The following is a 19328-nucleotide window of genomic DNA, read 5'->3' as shown; positions in this document are numbered from 1 at the left end:
ATCAGCCGGCAAAAGTGTCCCTGCAGAGAGCTCCGCTATTTCTGACAGTTCTCTGACAGAAGGAACACATGTACAGCAGTTGAAACATTGTATCTATTAGTTTCCATTTAGGATACAGATGTTTCAACCGCTGTACATGTGAAGAAGCTGTCAGAGAACTGTCAGAAATAGAGGAACTCTGCACATACACTTTTTGCCGGTTTGGAATTCTTATTTTCATCCTACTTCTTCTTCTTCTTCTTCATCCTCATCCTCATCCTCAGAAGAAGAAGAAGAGGATGAGGATGAAGAAGAAGAAGAAGTAGGATGAAAATAAGAATAATTCCAAGCCGGCAAAAAGTGTATGTGCAGAGTTCCTCTATTCTGCAGATACACTTAGAGGAGCTCTGCAGATACACTTTTTGCCGGCTTGGAATTAATCTTATTTTCATCCTACTTCTTCTTCTTCTTCTTCTTCATCCTCAGAAGAAGAAGAAGAGGATGAGGATGAGGATGAAGAAGAAGAAGAAGAAGAAGAAGAAGTAGGATGAAAATAAGAATAATTCCAAGCCGGCAAAAAGTGTATGTGCAGAGTTCCTCTATTCTGCAGATACACTTAGAGGAGCTCTGCTGATACACTTAGAGGAGCTCTGCAGATACACTTTTTGCCGGCTTGGAATTAATCTTATTTTCATCCTACTTCTTCTTCTTCTTCTTCTTCATCCTCATCCTCATCCTCAGAAGAAGAAGAGGATGAGGATGAAGAAGAAGAAGAAGAAGTAGGATGAAAATAAGAATAATTCCAAGCTGGCAAAAAGTGTATCTGCAGAGCTCCTCTAAGTGTATCTGCAGAATGTCATTTATGGAAACAAATAGATACAATGTTTCAACCGCTGTATGGAGTGAATGTCCCAGAACTGTCAGAAATAGACTATTTATGACAGTTCTGGGACATTCTCTCCATACAGCGGTTGAAACCGCTGTATGGAGTGAATGTCACAGAACTGTCAGAAATAGACAGAAACTGTCACAGAACTGTCCTTCTTCTCATCCTTCTCCTTCTTCTCATCCTTCTTCTCATCCTTCTTCTCATCCTTCTCCTTCTTCTCATCCTTCTCCTTCTTCTCATCCTTCTCCTTCTCCTCCTTCTCCTTCTCCTTCTTCTCATCCTTCTCCTTCTTCTCATCCTTCTCCTTCTCCTTCTTCTCATCCTTCTCCTTCTTCTCATCCTTCTCCTTCTCCTTCTTCTCATCCTTCTCCTTCTCCTTCTCCTTCTCCTTCCTCATCTCCAAGGGCATTTAAATTAAAGGTACAGTGTTCTGCACTAATTTAAAGGCTCTCTGAAGCCTAGAAACCCTTTTTATAAGTTAACTTCGTAGCGAATTAATTCGCATCGAATCGAATTTCTTCCTGGAATTCGCCGAATCAGCCGAATCGAATTTTTGAAAAATTCGCTCATCTCTAATTGCAATGTGATATGACTATTCAGTTTCTTAACAATCTCCCCTGTTTACTTTAAAAATGTTTTTTACATACAATGTAAAATTGGATTCTTAAATTTCATTGAGCTATACAATAACTGAAAGGTAAAAGGTAGTACAATTAACCCTCTGCTTGTAGAACAGTTACAGTAATTGGTATTAGGACCAGGGCCGGACTGACCACTTGGAAACACGGGCACCGCCCGAGGGCCCGGGGTCAGTAGGGGGCCCCATGAGATGCCCCTGGTACCTTTTTCATAGGCTTTTTTGAGTTTGGGCAAGGACACAGGGGCCCCATGATCCCCTATTGCTCGGGGGGCCCCATGAGTTGTCAGTCCGCCCCTGATTAGGACTTTCCATTTTTTTTCACTAATCACATTTGGAAACCTTTTGGATGCACCCATACTATCTCTTTAATTGTAAAATCTTGTGAAAAAAATATAAATTATTTAAATTATTATTTATAGATAAAAATGTTGAATTAATACAAATATATCATCCAGTAATAACCTATTTGCATGACTTTGTATTAATTTGTATTGCAATGTTTCTCGCACTCCATATATAAGCACAATGGTAATGTTGTTACTTATTTTCAAATTAGTTTGTCCAAATTCATAGCCAGAATATTGATTTTGGTATTTATTTATTTTTTCTGTTTTTAATCTTAGGCTTTTCATTTTTATGAATTGACATACACTTGTGAGTTGAGTTGGAGATTTTAAAATGGAACTCTTAACTTAAAAAAACAATACCATAATGATCTACCTGCAAAAAAAGGATAGAAAATACTTACTGTACTTCTCCAGCTGTTCATGCTGACAAATGCTGCTCCAATGAAGAGAAATGTTCTCCTAAAATATGCTGAGAATCTAAACTTCTTCCTGCTAACCCTCATATCATTACTGTGTCCTGTAGTGACATGCATTGCATTACGTCAGTTCTGCCTAGAATTGGTGGATACAGTTTGTGGATTCCCCAGTGTGACCCTGTCTACTGTGTAAGGGGACCTAAAGCAACACTGAGATCCCTCCTCCTGGCCACTGAACTGTGCAGAAGCCTTTGGTAATGCCCAATGAAGTAAAACATATTTTTTGGACCAAAGAAGTAGACTTTTTACTTTTTTTTACCATGCTATTGTAAAAGTGGAGTTGGAGGTGAAAGAAGGGGTCAAACCCAATGTTCAGCCATAAGGTATATGCGCGGGAAGAAGCTAAAGGTACATCCCTCTAATACCCTCGCATGTCCCCATGGTATGTCTCTAAAAATGATGCTGAAAGATACTTTTTAAACCAGGAAGAAACACAATAAAGTCCAACCATCTTGTAATGAGCTAGCTATGTTGCCACTGATGCACTGAGATCCCATGTGATAGCAGGAGAGGGGGAGAAAGAGCCAGCAGATAATAGAGGGGTGCTTGTGTTGATAGTTATGGAGATGAGAGAAGAGGATGTGCTGACATGGTCTAAACACAGGAGAGCCCAGGCAAGACTGTCAGCACTGCTTGTGATTCTTAAAGTCAAGCTCTCCCCCCCCCCCCCCCGTTGGGACCCCAGGGGCGTTGTCTGCCCTTTTCTAAATTATATTTTTGTATGTGTCTCTGCCAGTATTGTGAAGTTCTGGGTCCTTTTCAGTCTTCTACTAGTGATAGCCAATCCAAAATGATCTGATGACACAGTCAGTCTTCACTGCCTGCTCTGCTCCCCCCAGCACTCACTGGAGAGCTGGGCTGTGGAGGGTATGGGAGCAGCTGGCTCAGGCTTTCAGAGGCTTGCTGATAGGCTTAGCCAGGTGCTGGTCCAGGCTCCTGGGTGGATCCCAACCAGGGGCGGACTGACCATTTGGAAACTTGGGCACCGCCCGAGGGCCCGGGGTCAGTAGGGGGCCCCATGAGATGCCCCTGGTACCTTTTTCATAGGCTTTTTTGAGTTTGGGCAAGGACACAGGGGCCCCATGATCCCCTATTGCCCGGGGGCTTCATGAGTTGTCAGTCTGCCCCTGATCCCAACCATACGATCGTGATCATTTCCCAGCCTGGACTGCCTCTGTGACATCTGCGATGGCAACTGGGAGTGGGCTTTAGCCCCATGGTGGCTGGAAATGGGTCACAGAAGTGCAGAATGAACTGCACTCCTGTAATCCACAGGAGAAGTATAGTCAAACAAGCTTTGGCTGTACTTCTCTTTTAAGTTAAAGCAGATGCAGGAACTTGCAGAAAAGGTGAACTTATATGTTGTGTAGTGTAGCAAACAAGACACTGGAACCTCTGCATGCTATGTTTTGACTGTACATTTTGATTTGCAGATGGTTCGTTCTATAACCACTACTTTTCTATACATACTTTGTAGCATCCTGTGTTTACTTGTTTGTTTCCTCTTTTCCTCTGTGTTATATCATCTCTAGAAATGTTTCTGGAAGCAGTCTGCCTGTATGGTTACTATCTCAGTTATAAAAAATATTAATGAGGAATCAGGAGCAGAGCTGAAGTTGTCCTCAGCCAGTGTTATACATGATAGTGAATGTAATGTTATCAGCATGGTTTCTCTGGGACACATAGAATAGTTTTGTTTCAAAACCATTATCATGGGGGATTCTTTTGCTGAAATGGTAATTTTCCTCCTAGAAGCTAATAAGGTAGCTGGAGCTGTTCAGAAGCATGCTGTGCTCCTGAGTTTCTATGACTTAAGACTTTTTAGAATTATTCACTCTCTTGTCTCCTAAAATCAAGTGATTTTTTATTTGATATAATTGTTGCAGCTCTGAAAATTTCCCTTTCATGCACTTGCTCTGAAGCTGTAAGGTGTTCCCATTTTAGCAGAAGGAATGAAATGCCAGATGAAGGTCATATCAGATTATATTGCTGAATTAAGCAGATTTTCAGTGGACTAATATTTTAGCAGTAGTTTAGAATTTCTATTAAGGCACCAGATTCTGGGCAAGGTGAGAGATGGAACCATGCAAAGGAGACTGCATAGGAAACATAATTTAACCTTTCTCATGCCTGAGTTTATGGGATTTTATCCATTAAGAAGAGAGTTCTACCAATCCTATAGTAAACCCCATACATCATTAAACTATGAAAAAGAGTTGTCCAGCCAAAACAATTTGTCTCTTTTGAGTTGTAATGGGTCAGATCCACTGTCAGCTTTTTACTAGTATCTGGGGAGATTTTCTCATGTTTAATTTTATCATGAGAGTCTCATGAATTGAGTGACATGGGTTTACCAGATGAGAAGTAATGGGTCCTCCCCCATAGCAACACAGACAGAAATAAACATGTTTTTCTTTAATAGAGTAGAGGAAGGCAAGAACCCATGCTCGATTTGTATTCAAGTACTGTGTTGCTAATGTAAAATTCTTCCTTCCCTCCTGTATAGTGAAGCAGGACATGAAATTAGGGTAAATGTCTCTAATTGAGTTCTGGATAGCAGTAAAAACTCCACCTGTGTTCTTATCCTTCCTATTCAAGTTCTGGGGGAAATCAAGGATATGCATTTAGGTGAAATCTCCATTAACAATAGTAAATAATATTGCAATTATGAATATATTTTAGTTAGAATGTGATCAATATGGGTGTGCAATATGTCTTTTGATATGTTCATTTTCTGAAGGTAGATGGGAATTGTTTGATCTTGCTTGAAGCTGTCAAGGGTAATATTCTATTGATTACTATGCTAGAAGGCTAGGCTATTCTGTAGTCTAGAAAGCTTGACAATAGGCTGAGAGTTTTCTTTCAGATGATTAGGTGCCAGATTAGTTTATCTGAAGAACGGAACCAACTCCAGATGTCCACATCACATGATCCCCTCGTTCAGGTATTTTTTTAAGCGCATAACTATTTTTTTACAATGCGGTAAATAGTATTGTGTGTGGTGCATTGGCCTCTACAGTACAGTGCATTAACATGTTATTACAATTAATGGCACCGCTGTATTGGCCAGATACATTGATACATGTTGAGTTATTGCTTGTTTAAATGTGTGTGGCTGCATAGTCTCAATGAGCCTTTAATGAAAAATGCATGTCAAAATAATCTGTGGAATCAGATATACAGGCAGCTGTTATATTCACTCACCGGCCATCCCTGTACACCTTGCTAGTACCAGGATGGACTCCCTTTTGCCTTCAGAACTGCTTTAATTCATTGTGGCATAGATTCAACAAGGTGTTGGAAACATTCCTCAGAGATGTTGGTCCATATTGACATGATAGTATGCCTTTCTATCATCTTGAACCAGTCTGCCCATTCTCCTCTGACATCAACAAGGCTTATGTCCACACAACTGCTGCTCACTTTATATTTTCTCTTTTTTGGACCATTCTCTGTAATCCCAGGAGATGGTTGTGCATGAAAATCCCAGTAGATCAGCAGTTTTTGAAATACTCAGACCAGCCTGTCTGGCACCAGCAACCATGCCACATTCAGAGTCCCTTAAATCCCCTTTCTTCCCCATTCTGAAGCTCAGTTTGAACTTCAGCAAATTGTCTTTACCACATCTAGATGCCTAAATACATTGAGTTGCTGCTGCTAGGTGATTGGCTGATTAGCAATTTGTGTTATCAAGCAATTGAACAGGTGTACCTAATAAAGTGTCATATAATATGGTTTTAGGTTCATAACACTGGGGCCAATTAAGTTTGGTGAGTAGTGTTTTCTTTGTTATGAGTATGTTACTATAGGAAATATACAGTATGTGTATGTTGGTTATTGAACCGTAATGACTTTTGTTAAATCATTCATAATGTTGTTCTATTTTAAGGTGTGTATTAACTGAATTAGGTTGTTGTGGTTTATATGAAGCAAGAAGTGTTCACTGATTACCAGTATCAGAGGTAGAATTAGTATACTGTGCAGTTAATGTACTAACCTTTTATTGTGAAAATGTAGGGAAAGACACAGTTTTTATCTGAGCTCAGTTATGTGTAGGAAAACTCCTTAAGAAGAAATATCATAGTCATCACAAATGTAGGAGTTAGGAATTTTTTTAACTGTATCGATGACTGTATCATGCCTCTCTTAGTATGCCCATCACTACATCTCTTCATGCCAGATCTACATATGGGATTTATATATACCCAGGGGCGGACTGACCACTCATGTGGCCCCTGGGCAATAGGGGATCATGGGGCCCCTGTATCCTTGCCCAAACTCAAAAAAGCCTATAAAAAAGGTACTAGGGGCATCTCATGGGGCCCCCTACTGACCCTGGGCCCTCGGGCAGTACCGAGTTTCCAAATGGTCAGTCCGCCCCTGCATATACCACTAATGACTGAGAACTGTGTGGTTCTAAAGATGCATTAGCATGCTTATGGTGGGTTGAAGGTAGAGGGTGCTTCTTTGTTTGCTTTAGCCATAATATAGCATGTATACCCTCAAACTGCCCTATATTTGACTAAGTGTGTTTTTTCATAGGTGGTGTCAGCTAAAAAAAATGATGGGCAGCTGGTTAATATTTTAATATTTACTTTTGAAAGTGATTGCAATAATAAACATTATTTACCATAAGAAGGCCTTTGTAGGCATAGACAATTCCAAGCCAGATTGTCATGTGAGTATTCTCACAGTGCTCCAAAAATGGAAGAATTGCAATGTCTCTCCCAGCAGGATCCGGCTGAAAAGATGAGAAAACAGAAAAAAATCAGAATATGTCATAAAAACCCAGTTTAGATCATTACACATTCTCTGTATTATTCTATTTTATTATCCAAATTAGGCTTAGAACGCAGGGTTGAAAATAAAGAATCTTATTTATCTATGGTCTTGCACACATGGTCACATGAAACTTTCGACCTATCTCCCCTATTATGTCTTTTTTCCCAAAAGACACAAAGGATTTACAGGATAAAAAAGTAGTGCAGTGCAGAACACTATGTTTAATGCAATGAAGGATTTGCTGTGCACACTGCTGTTGGGCTGAAATGGAGAAAAAAATAAACATCAATCGCTGTATGATGATTACCATTTTTCTGATGTTTCTGTTATCCTTTAATCATGAAAGCATCAAGACCTCAGAGGTCCTATAAATATCTAGGTAGACTTCAGATGACATTAAATAAAACTGCATGTTTAAACATACACAGATATAGGTAAACATTACTACATATACCTACTAATAATATCAATTTAAGCCAAGCACTTCGTCCCTAACTAGTCAGTCTTATTTTAACATACTCTTTTAAAATCACAGCACTTGCTATTTTAAAACTGGTTCTGTCTTGCTAATAAGCAATATATACAAAATGCACTGCAAATGTGTCAGATACAAACTACAGGCATATCAAATATTTCCAGAGGACTTATAAGATAGCAAGCATTTCATTTCTGACAAGCTAATTCCAGTTACTTCTTGCTAATCTCTTTAGTGCTTAAGGGTCTAGCATCACACTTAAATGTTCTTCTGATCCTCAAGCCCTAAAAGGGCTTACACTTCCATTATACATGTCTATATTATGAATACTAGCAAAAGTGTACCCATTTGGGCACTAACCAGACCAGGGGGTCAACAAAATAGGAATATAGTCAATTAAATAACTCACAACAAGTGGGATATACTGTATAAGCAAAGGAAATGAAGTAATGTACCACACAGTGCATATTTGCGCAGGATAGCTAATTTAAAGTACAACTCAGTGTATATCAAAGTAGGGCAAATACATTACATAAGCACAGCTTGGGTGAATTATACAATGCCATGTATATTAGAGCAGTATAGCCTATATAGCCTACAACATAGCGTATATCGGAGCATGTCAGATTCTGTAACATACAGCACAGTGCATATTATAGTTTTATGAATTGTATAAACAGCAGGGTCGTTTATGAAAAATACAACATATTGTTTATTAGAGAAAATAGGTTTTATAATATGATACATTTAAATTAGAGTACTCAATCCCTTTAAGTGGGCCACCCATTTCAAAATGAATCAAAAGACAGAAAGTGATCAGATTTCCCTCCAAAAGGGACCAACCCCAAACAAAAATGCATTATTGGTAGAGAGAAAAATGGTTAGAATTTTTGAAAATATTTTAATTGCTGCTTGCAACTTGCTGTCCAGGAGACAACTGCACTCCCATTTCTTGTACATGTGTCATAGGGTCAGGAAAGAGAATAAATCTCCCTAATGAGGTCAACAATATAGACGCAACTGAAACCTAAATTCTTTCCCACACCATACAAACTCCCATTCACCCCCCCTTCCCCCAAATAAACATATTGACTGGAATGTAGGTTTAAAATTGAAGAAACAAAATTATCTGCCTAGTGTTTGTCATAAAAACATATTAGTGACCACTTTATGTCAATGCTCTCTGTTACAAAGCAGTAGTAGTTAAAAAAAAAAAAGACTCTGGGTGAGGTGTAAAAAGGGCTCTGCTGGTAAGGTATCTGCTTTTGAGTTCCTGGGTGTGCACATCTGCTGTGGCCATTATAAATGGTTAGAATGTTAGTAAGAATTTCCAAAACTCCCAGTTGGAACAATGAATAACAGGCTACAATTGTCATGCCCAATTCTCATATTTCTCAAACCTCAGAACCAACAGGTATGCAGGCTGAAGTCCACACATTTCTCAGATGTTTATGACTACAGGCTTGTTCCAAGTAACTGACTCAGCTGGTAATTCAGCTGGATTTGCAGAATAGGCTCATTAAAAATAAATCATCAATAGCAGCTCCAATATTTTCATCCTCAAAGGTTTCTTTAAAACCTTAAAATACAAACTGGGGACATGGAGCTTCTGTTTATCATCCAGGCATTTATTTAAAAAAAAGCCACCTCAGTGCTTAAAAAATTAGTGGGTTTTCTGAGATACTAAAATATGTTCATTCTTACTGTATACCAGGGGCGGACTGACCGTTCGAGCACTCGGGCGCTGCCCCAGGGTGCGGGGTCAGTAGGGGGCCCCATGAAATGCCCCTGGAACCTTTTTTATAGGCTTTTTTTGAGTGTGGGCAAGGACACAGGGGCCCCACGATTCCCTATTGCCCGGGGGCCCCATGAGTTGTCAGTCTGCCCCTGCTGTATACTACCTAAATTTTCTCAGAGTGAGGATTGCAGAGGCAGAATGAGATAACAAGAAACAAGTCCAGTCCATCAGCATGGATGGTAAATCCCACTGAACCCAGTATCATTTTCTGGATGGCTGTAGCAGTCCACTGACAGAATTTGCTTTTTGTCAGATGCTGCTGTTAAGTATTGCACAGCCTTTTTGAATGAGAAGATTGACTTGTGGGCAGTACTGTTTTGAACTACTAGACCTGGCAATAACTAAAAGTTCTGGTAAGCTTGTGAAGAACTATGAAAAAAATCAAAAGTCAGTTACTTTTCCATTTAGCCAGGCTAGTAAAAAGTGACCAGGAACCCTTTGTTACTGTGCTTTATAAACACTTTCCAAATTCAATTTTTAACTAGCTTAAAATAAGCCTTTCCACAAAAAGAAAAGGCAGATGTTTATGAATGCTCCAAACACTGGGGTTTAAGTGCAGCACATTATTATTATTATTATTATACAGTATTTATAAAGCGCCAATAGTTCGCTCAGCGCTGTACATTACAGAGGGGGACAGAACATGTGACAGAACAATACCAGTACAATGCAAAACATGAGGGGATCGAGGGCCCTGCTCTTTCGAGCTTACAATCTAGGAGTTGAGCTTACAATCTAGGAGACATGATCATCTTTGAAGTAGAACAGAGACTTGTAGATAGTACTGTTTTAGCCAACTGGGCCTTATACACATGGAGTTTGTAGTTCTGGCCTGCATGTTACTACATATGTGAAACATGAATCTAGTAAACTTAATAACCTTAATTATTATGGGTTTAATGAGATGTGAACGTCTAATATTTTTAATGCCCTCATTTGGGTGGCAACCCCAAACACCCTGCTTGAATATTATCATAATCAGTTATGCCCCTTGTGTAATAAAACACATAATCATACGAGAATAACTAAGATAAGAATATCACATTATTTGTCTCTAGTGTGAAAAATCTGATAATAGGATGATAACTATAGCAAGTTTAATAAGATTGCACCTTACAAATTGTGTCTTGAATTACACTGAATATTGATGTAAGAATATTGCACACCATAATTTCCATCTAGAGATAAGATGATGGCCTCTTGTAATGTAATTGTTGTAGGGAAGGATGTAATATTGTTTTATGAACAGTTGGAGCTAATTCTCAAGGTGTGGTGGAAAAAGTAACCTGTCTTTCTGACAACTATTAATTACTTAGGTATTACATTTTCCAGAATGCACTTTAAAGGGAACCTGTGCTGAGAAAAATGGAAGATGCCATTGCTAACAGCTCCATCTGAAAATGTAAACTGTAAGGAATGTATTTAAATGAACGTTTTTACACTTGGAGTTCAGTTTTAATTCCCACCTCTTTCCTTGGTCCATTTAGGGGCATAGATAAAGGAGGGTGGGGGTCAGGGGGGTCCAACCCCCCCATCCTCCCAGAGCATCTATCAACAGCACAGCTGGGCTATTGTACCCTTACCCTGTGCGGGAGCTGCACAGCCACACACCAGCCTGTCTTCTCCATGATGCTCATAGGACATTGCGGATGGGGAGGAGAACTCTAGTTCGCTTTATCGATAGTCTGATTCGGCCCTGCCCGCTGGCAAAGAGAAAAATGTGGGAAGGGTGGTGAGGTAAGAAAGAAGAGGCAATTGGGAATTCTGGTCGGAGCCAACAGAGAGAGATGGCCGGGACTGGGATCAAGTGACCTGCAGTGCAGGAGAGGTTGTGCAGGAACAGAGAACCCCAGAGGGGACTACAGCAGACAGTGCTGTGTTAAAAACTGTGTGAGGCATGAAAAGAATAGCCAGCTGTGCTGCTCACAAACCACCTGGAAGCAGACACAGAGCTTGGGAACAAACAGAGACAAAGCAACTCTGTGTGTACACAGTCCAGACACCCAAATTACCCATCAGCCTGCAGCTCAGCTCAAAATATAAAGAAGAGACCCTCTTTAATGGCTAAGTTCACCTTTCATAACATGTTATATGTTACACACATATTCAGAATGTAACATGGAACATGTTACGATTGGAGCGCCCTCACCCCCCGATCCCTGTTTTGACAGCTAGCAGGGACCTTCTCCTCCCCACTAGCTGTCAAAATTTTAAAAACGTGGCCACCCACCCGGCCGCATCACTCATCCACAGTGTTCTGTGAATGAAAACACTACAAGTTCCCGCAGCCTTTGAGGAGCCTGTGGAGCCTCTCAGTAGTTCATTGAGCCTTCCTGTCAGTAAGTATCTGCTTAACCGTTGGGATGAATGAGCAAGCAGACACAGTGACAAGCCAGAAGGAGACTTGCATGGCACCAGCGATCTACTTTTACCTGTACAAAATGTGCATTTATTATTTTTTGTTAATAGGTGAACTCATCCTTTAAAGAGTCTGATAGACTGGTCTCTTTAGAAACCATACATTAAAGCTTAAATCCATGTGTAAGTGCAAATATCCATGTGAAGTCCACTTCCAGCTGTTGGAACACAGTGCTGTATACTGTATGTATGTAGCTGATGTTACATACAGTTTATACAGCGCTGACAGTGAGAGCCACTATTAGTAGAGGAATAGTTTGATTGGACCTGCTTGGGTACGAAGACTGTGGCACAGTGAGTAGGTTTATGTTTTAAGCCCCTCCCAGTGTGCAATTTTGCATAACCACAAATTTGTCACAGTGTGGCAGAAATGCTGCCTAATTATTCTCCTCTGGATGAACTCCCCCCCCCCCAAAAAATAAAAAAATATTATCTACAGCCCTGGGCCCACTGTTTGTCCTTGTCTGCCTTTGATTCTTTTTTAACTCCTGCTTATCTCCATTTGTTGCTAGCATTCCAGTTCCTATATTTCTGCTTTGTGATCCTAGCACCCTGAATTATCTACGAATGGGAGGAGATTCATTATCCAGTAAGTCTTGAGAGGTCTGTTTTATTTCGTTCTCATTGTGTTGTTCTGGTGAGTTTGTACTTGTTCTATGCCAGCCGATACTACGTCTGTGTGTTCAGTTTGTGTATGCATCCTTTTCTCCCCTGTGCCTGCAATCTCATATACATGGAAGCCTTCTTCCTGCAGAGATTTCTAGAGCATTGTGTTAACTTTTATGCATCTTGATCTGCAACCCACCTCTTATATTTATTTTCTAACTTTTTTAAATCTAGCTATTAGGGTCCTGTTCTCCTTTTTAGAACCATATACCGTACCTGTTATCTGTCCTGTAGAATGATCCTTGTTACCTTGATGTGTAAATGTTTTGTATTATTCTGCAGTGTATAATTGCTTTTTGCCATCTTGAACTTGTTCTGCATTATTACTTTGCATTAATTTAAAAAACTGCAAATTACAATCATTCCATGTCTGATCATTTGACCAATACCAATATTCAGTTAAAAAAAAGAACAACACATAAAGGGGTTAATTCGCTAAAATCAAATCAGCTGTTCACTTTGCATAAGAAGTTGCACATTGCAAAAGCAATTTTCCCTAGAGAGTATGGAATTTGGTGGAATTTCCCTGTCCAAAGAATACCCAATCACGTGCAATGACAATAAACATGATTTGATGAAATCAGCAGAGCTTCACGCCATTCACTAAGCTCTGTGGAAAATTCCCTTGCAAAGTGTACAATCTTTTTGCCTTTAGGAAAATCAACCGCAAAGTGTCCCATGGGAGCGCACAGTAATTGGTGGTCAGGATTAAGATGAATGTTGTTTTAAATAACATGGTTATTGCAACAAATTTGTTCCCGTATATATACAGTATATACTAAAAAAGGGGTATTGCTGGAGATTAATTACTAAGGAGCAAGTACTTAATGAGCTGATCATGATGACTGCTGCTCTGTGAAAACAATATGACTTCACCTAAATAAAATTTATTCAACTTTTACCTGAGAATCACATTTTATATATTTGAGTCCAAATAGATAAATGTGTAAATCTTGGGTTGAGTGAATCTTTGGTGAAAACACTGATAAATAGACCCTCAAATAAAATACCAATACTTGTCACCAATACTTGTTCCTTTGCAAATATTGGCATTCAATCATACAAAGGAAGTCAGTGCTGGAAGACTTACCTCTCACAGGTTGTGTGATCACAGATTTGAATGGGAAGCAAGTAGCTATATAATGCTTAGCAGCTGTCATTAACTGTGGGTACTGCCTTGAATATGACCTAATAGGGAGTATCTCCACTCAGGGCCACCAGCCCAATACTTATTATTTTTACTGGCCCAGGGGACAAATTCCCCTCTACCCCACCCCAGCCATCTCCTTATTTGTTTATACAGTATGTATGTTGTTGACTGTCAAAAAAGTTAGAAGAATTTGTATACAAAAGCAAGAATGTCAGACCATCTCTTAGCAGAGGCAAAGAAAGAAACCCTTATGGCCTAGCCCAGTACATAGCACACTAAGTACCATATTGCCTTGTTATTAACTTTATGGTAAAATACAGTTTTTATATTTTTTTTGGGAAACTCCACTTAAAAAAGGTCAACAAGTTTTAATTTGTTTTAATAAATAATGGCCCTTCTACTTTAATCTGCAGTCAAAATACCAAATAATGAAAATGTTTCTATCTTGCAATTTTGCAAGTCTGAGGACATTCTGTACAGAACTTCCCAAGGTATCACAAGGTATTTTTTGTTTGCATGACTGGCTAATTCCTTTTACAGGAGTTTAAACGGAGATTGGGATGCAATTTCATGCATTCTATGCAATAGGAGGTTCATATTTTGGGTCCTTTCAAACAAAGGGAAACAGAGAAGGGGATGGGTTTAAAAGTTTAAAGGGTTTAATAAATAAAGTTTTATAAAGTCTTTGCAAAGAATTCAGTCTAAAATAGAGCAGTGAATTAACATGATCACAACTTCCACTAGACATAAGGAAATATTTTGTCAAAAGATAATGCTTCTGTATGGGCCAGTAAATACATTATTAGAAGGGCCATATGCAGTTTAAATGTATACGCTATCATCAGAATACAGACAGCAAACAGCAATGATATAATATGCCTTGACATGTACCATCATTTGACACAATACAGCAGTTGTCATAAGTACATGGACAAAGGTGGCTACACAATCAGAAAAAAAGTCCAAAATCTATGTTTCAGGTATAGTACCCTTTTTTTTAAAAAAAAAAAGGACTTGTAGCATGCCATGGACTCCTACCCTATACACAGTGCAGACTCCCATCGCTGTGTAACTGTGCCACCACAGTATGTCACTTCCAGTGCAACAGGGATGCCAACTGCTGCCAACCTTGGGGGAAGGCTGCTCCTGCACTAGAGCTGCCAACCCCATCAAGGTTGATTGACAAATATGAAGGAGGCTCCGGATGCACCGGACAGATAATAGAAATGCAGCAGACATCTTCAGCATGGGAGTCCCATTCGGGAGGCATCACCACAGGGGAGTCGGATGGTGCCACTAAAAGGAAGTAAAAACATACTTTGTCACAAAAGAATCCTATAACAGAGCTAAATCACTATACAGCCTGACAGAGTCTCTGTTCTATCCTTTGAACACTAGATCTAAAAGTTAAAACTTAACTCCAGCCCAGGGGCGGACTGACAACTCATGGGGCCCCGGGGCAATAGGGGAACATGGGGCCCCTGTGTCCTTGCCCAAACTCAAAAAAGCCTATGAAAAAGGTACCAGGGGCATCTCATGGGGCCCCCTACTGACCCCAGGCCCTCGGGCAGTGCCCGAGTTTCCAAATGGTCAGTCCGCCCCTGCCCCAGCCTTACCATCAGTCTTTTTTGCATAACCCTTCCCAAATACTAGCGCATTGCTTGCATCAGGGCCGAGGGCTCCTGAGAAGAGTGCTGAGGCAGGGTCCTTTGGTGTCTTCAGAAAACTATGTACAACACTCTGCTGGCTACTGCCACCGCAAAGAGAAGCACAGAGACCTAGTGATGACATTGCTCCGTCTAAAATAAGGTATGCATAAAAATGGAAATGATTATTGTAAAATGTTCATTCGAGTGTTGATGAGGAGGATATAGGAATCAGGGAAGGCAAAATATAGGCAGATTAAACTGCAAGTGTTATTAAAGACCAAATAATATTGGACAGAGCAGCCCCTTACCTCCTCTTCTGGAAGTCCCCCATTGGCACTGTTGGCTTCACTCTGCTTCAGGTGCCTCCCTAGAAAAACGTGTGCTATGGGGCCCATGTCCGCTGATTTTCGGCGTGATTGCCATCCTATGCGCGCCAGAGGAGTGGTGTTGTGTGACACCATCGCGCACCTGTCTAGCGCGCCAGCGCCGTGCGCCTCCATTTGTGGGGATCCCCGAATGACATGGTGCAATGTATGCACCTGTTTGGTTAGTTGTGTGTGCGCTCCCAGAAACATCACTGGCCAGATTAGCCGATATCCTCCTTCCCCCCTACCTATATAATACTCACTACTCAGTCATTTATTCTATGACTTCCTTGCTGAGCATACCTCTGCTGTGACTGCTATTCTGCTATGACCAGGTACTTTAAGTTTTTTCACTTTACCCCAGTTGCTCTTTGCTTTACTGGGATACTCTGTGACATAGATGGATACTCCACTTTATCCCAGTTGCCCTATGCTTTATTGGGATACTTTGTGATATAGATATATACTCTTTGCTGACACAATCTAACATTTTGTTTACTATGTGTTCTATAAATGTCAGCTCTAAGATACAAGTTCTGTGAATTTCGCAGTATCCTTATTTTACTATTACCAATCATAATATTTTCAAAAAATCTTGGTCTGTATTTCAATGTATATGGTCACTGGTTTGGTGTGCCATACCTTAGCTGATGTTTATACTTCATATAGATTAGCCTTTCCTTTGGATGGTGCCCCACTGGGATCCTTGCAGTCACCCCTTCAGAGCTGGAGATGTGAATTTAAAGATCTTGCGCTCATTTTGGCTAGACTGCCTCTGCTTTGTGGATATCAATTTTTTTTATCAAGTTACACAGATACACCTACTAATTGTAAGTTTTTGCAATTTATGGAGGCATATGCTTACAAAACTCCCCCTCCCCTTTCCCCTTGTCCTTTTTCCCCATTTTTTTTTTTCTGCCTTGCTATACATCCGTTTACAGTGTGTGTATGTATGTATGTATATATATACTGTAAACCTGATTATATGTAATTACTGATATGACATTATTGTATTGTAGCATCATTATACCAGTAATTTACCCTGAAGAAGGAACTCCATTCCAAAAAAACATGTTGGGAATTATGGGAAGATTTTATTATTGCCAAGCAAGACATGTATCTATGTTGTTGTATTTCTAAATACACTTGCGTATATGCTGGCTTAATTAATTGGTGTATCATATTGTATTTTACCTTTTGCCCAATTGGCCTTTTTTTTAAATTAATAATAAAGATTGATTACTTGTTGTTTAATATGCTTCATATCTTCTGCCTCAAAAGTCCATGGGGAATCCTTTGACCTTTTGGTTGCCTTTCTTTTGTGCTATGGGGCCAGACGTGCATGCATGCTCTTAGGCTTGTTTCACATCTGTGCGAATGCTGGACCCGCGGGCAGGTGCCATTAATTCTAATGGCACGCTGCCCGCACTAGCAATCGCAACCAACCTGGAAACCTCAGTTCCCATGTCGGCTGCGTTTCCTGAAGAAGCGCAGGGACTTCCTCCCTGCGTGTCCCGGGCACGGGAGTCCATTCAAATGAATGGGCTTTTGTGCCTGTGCAAAACGCGGGCTGCACATATATGAACCTAGCCTTAAGCTGGACTGTGTGCCCTTGATCCCTCCTCACAGAGGTTTCAGCAGAAGCCTGGTCTCACTTTCTGTAAAACCAGAAATTGAGGGGAGTGAGCTGCAACCAAAACATCACTGGAGTGGTGAGAGGTGGCCGGTGTTTGGGGAGGTTAATGGTGGGGAGATTTTTTACCTTATTGTAGGGAGTGACTGCATTTAGACTGACTTTAGAACCACTTTCATCTTTATAGAAAAAATCTTAGTTGAAGTTCGACTTTAAGGTCCAAATTTTGGAAAACAAATATAAATAGGGTTGCTTTCTTCCTTATCTCTTGAAAACACACATCAGTTACACAGGTTCATGGTGGATTACAGTGATAATTATTTTCACTCAGTGCCTCACCTGCATAAAACTAGCTTCAGGGCCAGTGTAATTCATATGTATTTGCTTTCAAAGGGATGAGGTGACAACCTTAATTGCATGCACACTTTACATATCTGTTTCAAATTTAAAACAGACTTCAGTGTTTTGATCTTGGAAATTAAACACAGAGGCATCTCAGATCTATCCAGGCCATACTGTGATCTATCCAACCATGCTCCAAACCTATTTTCCCAGTGGTAAATTGAGGCTGGCCTAGCAACCTAGAGATCTATAGTATTTCCATTAATTTAGCATAAAATGCCTGCACTAAAAGTTAAGAGCTAGAGAAAATAAATGGGGGAAAAAAATTCAGTAGCAAATGCTTGGGCAGACCAAAGGAAACAAGCACTCACGGGAGGCCTGCATATGAACTGTAACAATTACTTCAAGCTAATAATGGTTGCTCACAGTGATCAGCTGGGGAAATAACCAGATTAACTTCAAAGCATTTTCCGTAAGTGAAGTATTGCGTAGGAAGCCTCACTATTGCAAATGGTTTCTCTGCTCCACAGAAGTAATAATTAAAAAAAGAATCACCATATATACAAAAATAAAAAAGTGTTTTTTATACATTCTTTGTAACATTAAACTGTTCTGTTTCCATTTCAGCCTTCTTCATCGTCAATTAATCAGCCTAGAGGAACTAGCGCTTAGTAGTTACAATTGCAATGCAACACTAGGTTTTGCAATGACTCAGTCTCTTTGTTATTTTTTTTTTTTTCTACATCCCTGTACCTTTTTTCTATACATACAAAATTACATTTGAATCATATGGCCCTAAGTCTTCTATTATGCATTTTTATTTATGGTAGTCTTTTCATTTTCTTTTACATTGTTATATAGATCTCTTTATGGTCCTGTTAATGGCATTAATGAGGCAACATTTAATTTTTACTGGAAATGCCTACATTGTAGAACATTTTGCTGCTTAATAGTCTGCTGCATTCATCGTCCTTACAGGCTGCTATAAATATTATTATGTGATTAGCGATGCAAACTCCTGCAGATGCTGTGTACACCTGCAGGAGACGAATGCTGAATTAATTCTTGGGGAGGCTATGGAGATTGTGATAAATTCACAAGGGGAGTTAATGAGCCCACTTCATTCCAAGACTGTTCAAAAGCACAGCATAAACACTCTGTGGGGGATAATAAGACAATCGTAGCCCTGGAGACATATGGGTTTGTTAAATAAGGAAGTGCAAAGAGCAAACTGAAGTGCAAAGTGCAATAAACCATTACAACCAATCAGATTTTACTGAAATCAAAATGGTGAACAGGTTGTCATGGGGTGCTGCCTTTTGCTGAATCAGCCTGATTGTGGTCACTAAGATATATATATATATATATATATATATATATATATATACATATATATATACATATACACACATATTATATTGCTAAAAGTATTGGGACGCCTGCCTTTACAGGCACATGAACTTTAATGGCATCCCAGTCTTAGTCCGTAGAGTTCAATATTGAGTTGGTCAACCCTTTGCAGCTATTACAGCTCCAAATCTTATGGGAAGGCTGTCCACAAGGTTTAGGAATGTGTCTATGGGAATGTTTGACTATTCGTCTAGAAGAGCTCTGAGGAAGAAGGCATGACCTTCAAAACGCGTCAGCTGTACTGAGTGCCTACCCCCATGATGGGATTCGCGCTGGCCTCTTGCCTTTGAAGTTCCTTGGAGGACTTAC

The 19328-nt window shown here is 39.9% G+C and overlaps 1 protein-coding gene across 2 annotated transcripts in view; it reads right to left on the bottom strand.

Moving 5' to 3' along the window:
- GABBR2 (gamma-aminobutyric acid type B receptor subunit 2) overlaps positions 1–19328 on the bottom strand; it is an 810498-nt gene that overhangs the window by 73954 nt on the left and 717216 nt on the right. For both annotated transcript variants that reach the window (XM_089687541.1, XM_089687542.1), the window contains exon 14: positions 6962–7072. In XM_089687541.1, the coding sequence (XP_089543667.1) occupies positions 6962–7072 (111 nt within the window). The remainder of the gene's footprint in view (positions 1–6961; positions 7073–19328) is intronic.

The sequence above is a fragment of the Staurois parvus genome, unplaced genomic scaffold (assembly GCF_062004578.1).
Source record: "Staurois parvus isolate SC_StPar_1 unplaced genomic scaffold, SC_StPar_1.0 ptg000429l, whole genome shotgun sequence".
In the NCBI taxonomy this organism is placed as follows: domain Eukaryota; kingdom Metazoa; phylum Chordata; class Amphibia; order Anura; family Ranidae; genus Staurois; species Staurois parvus.
Note: the sequence above shows the minus strand (reverse complement) of the source record. Positions and strands in the feature narration are given on the sequence as shown.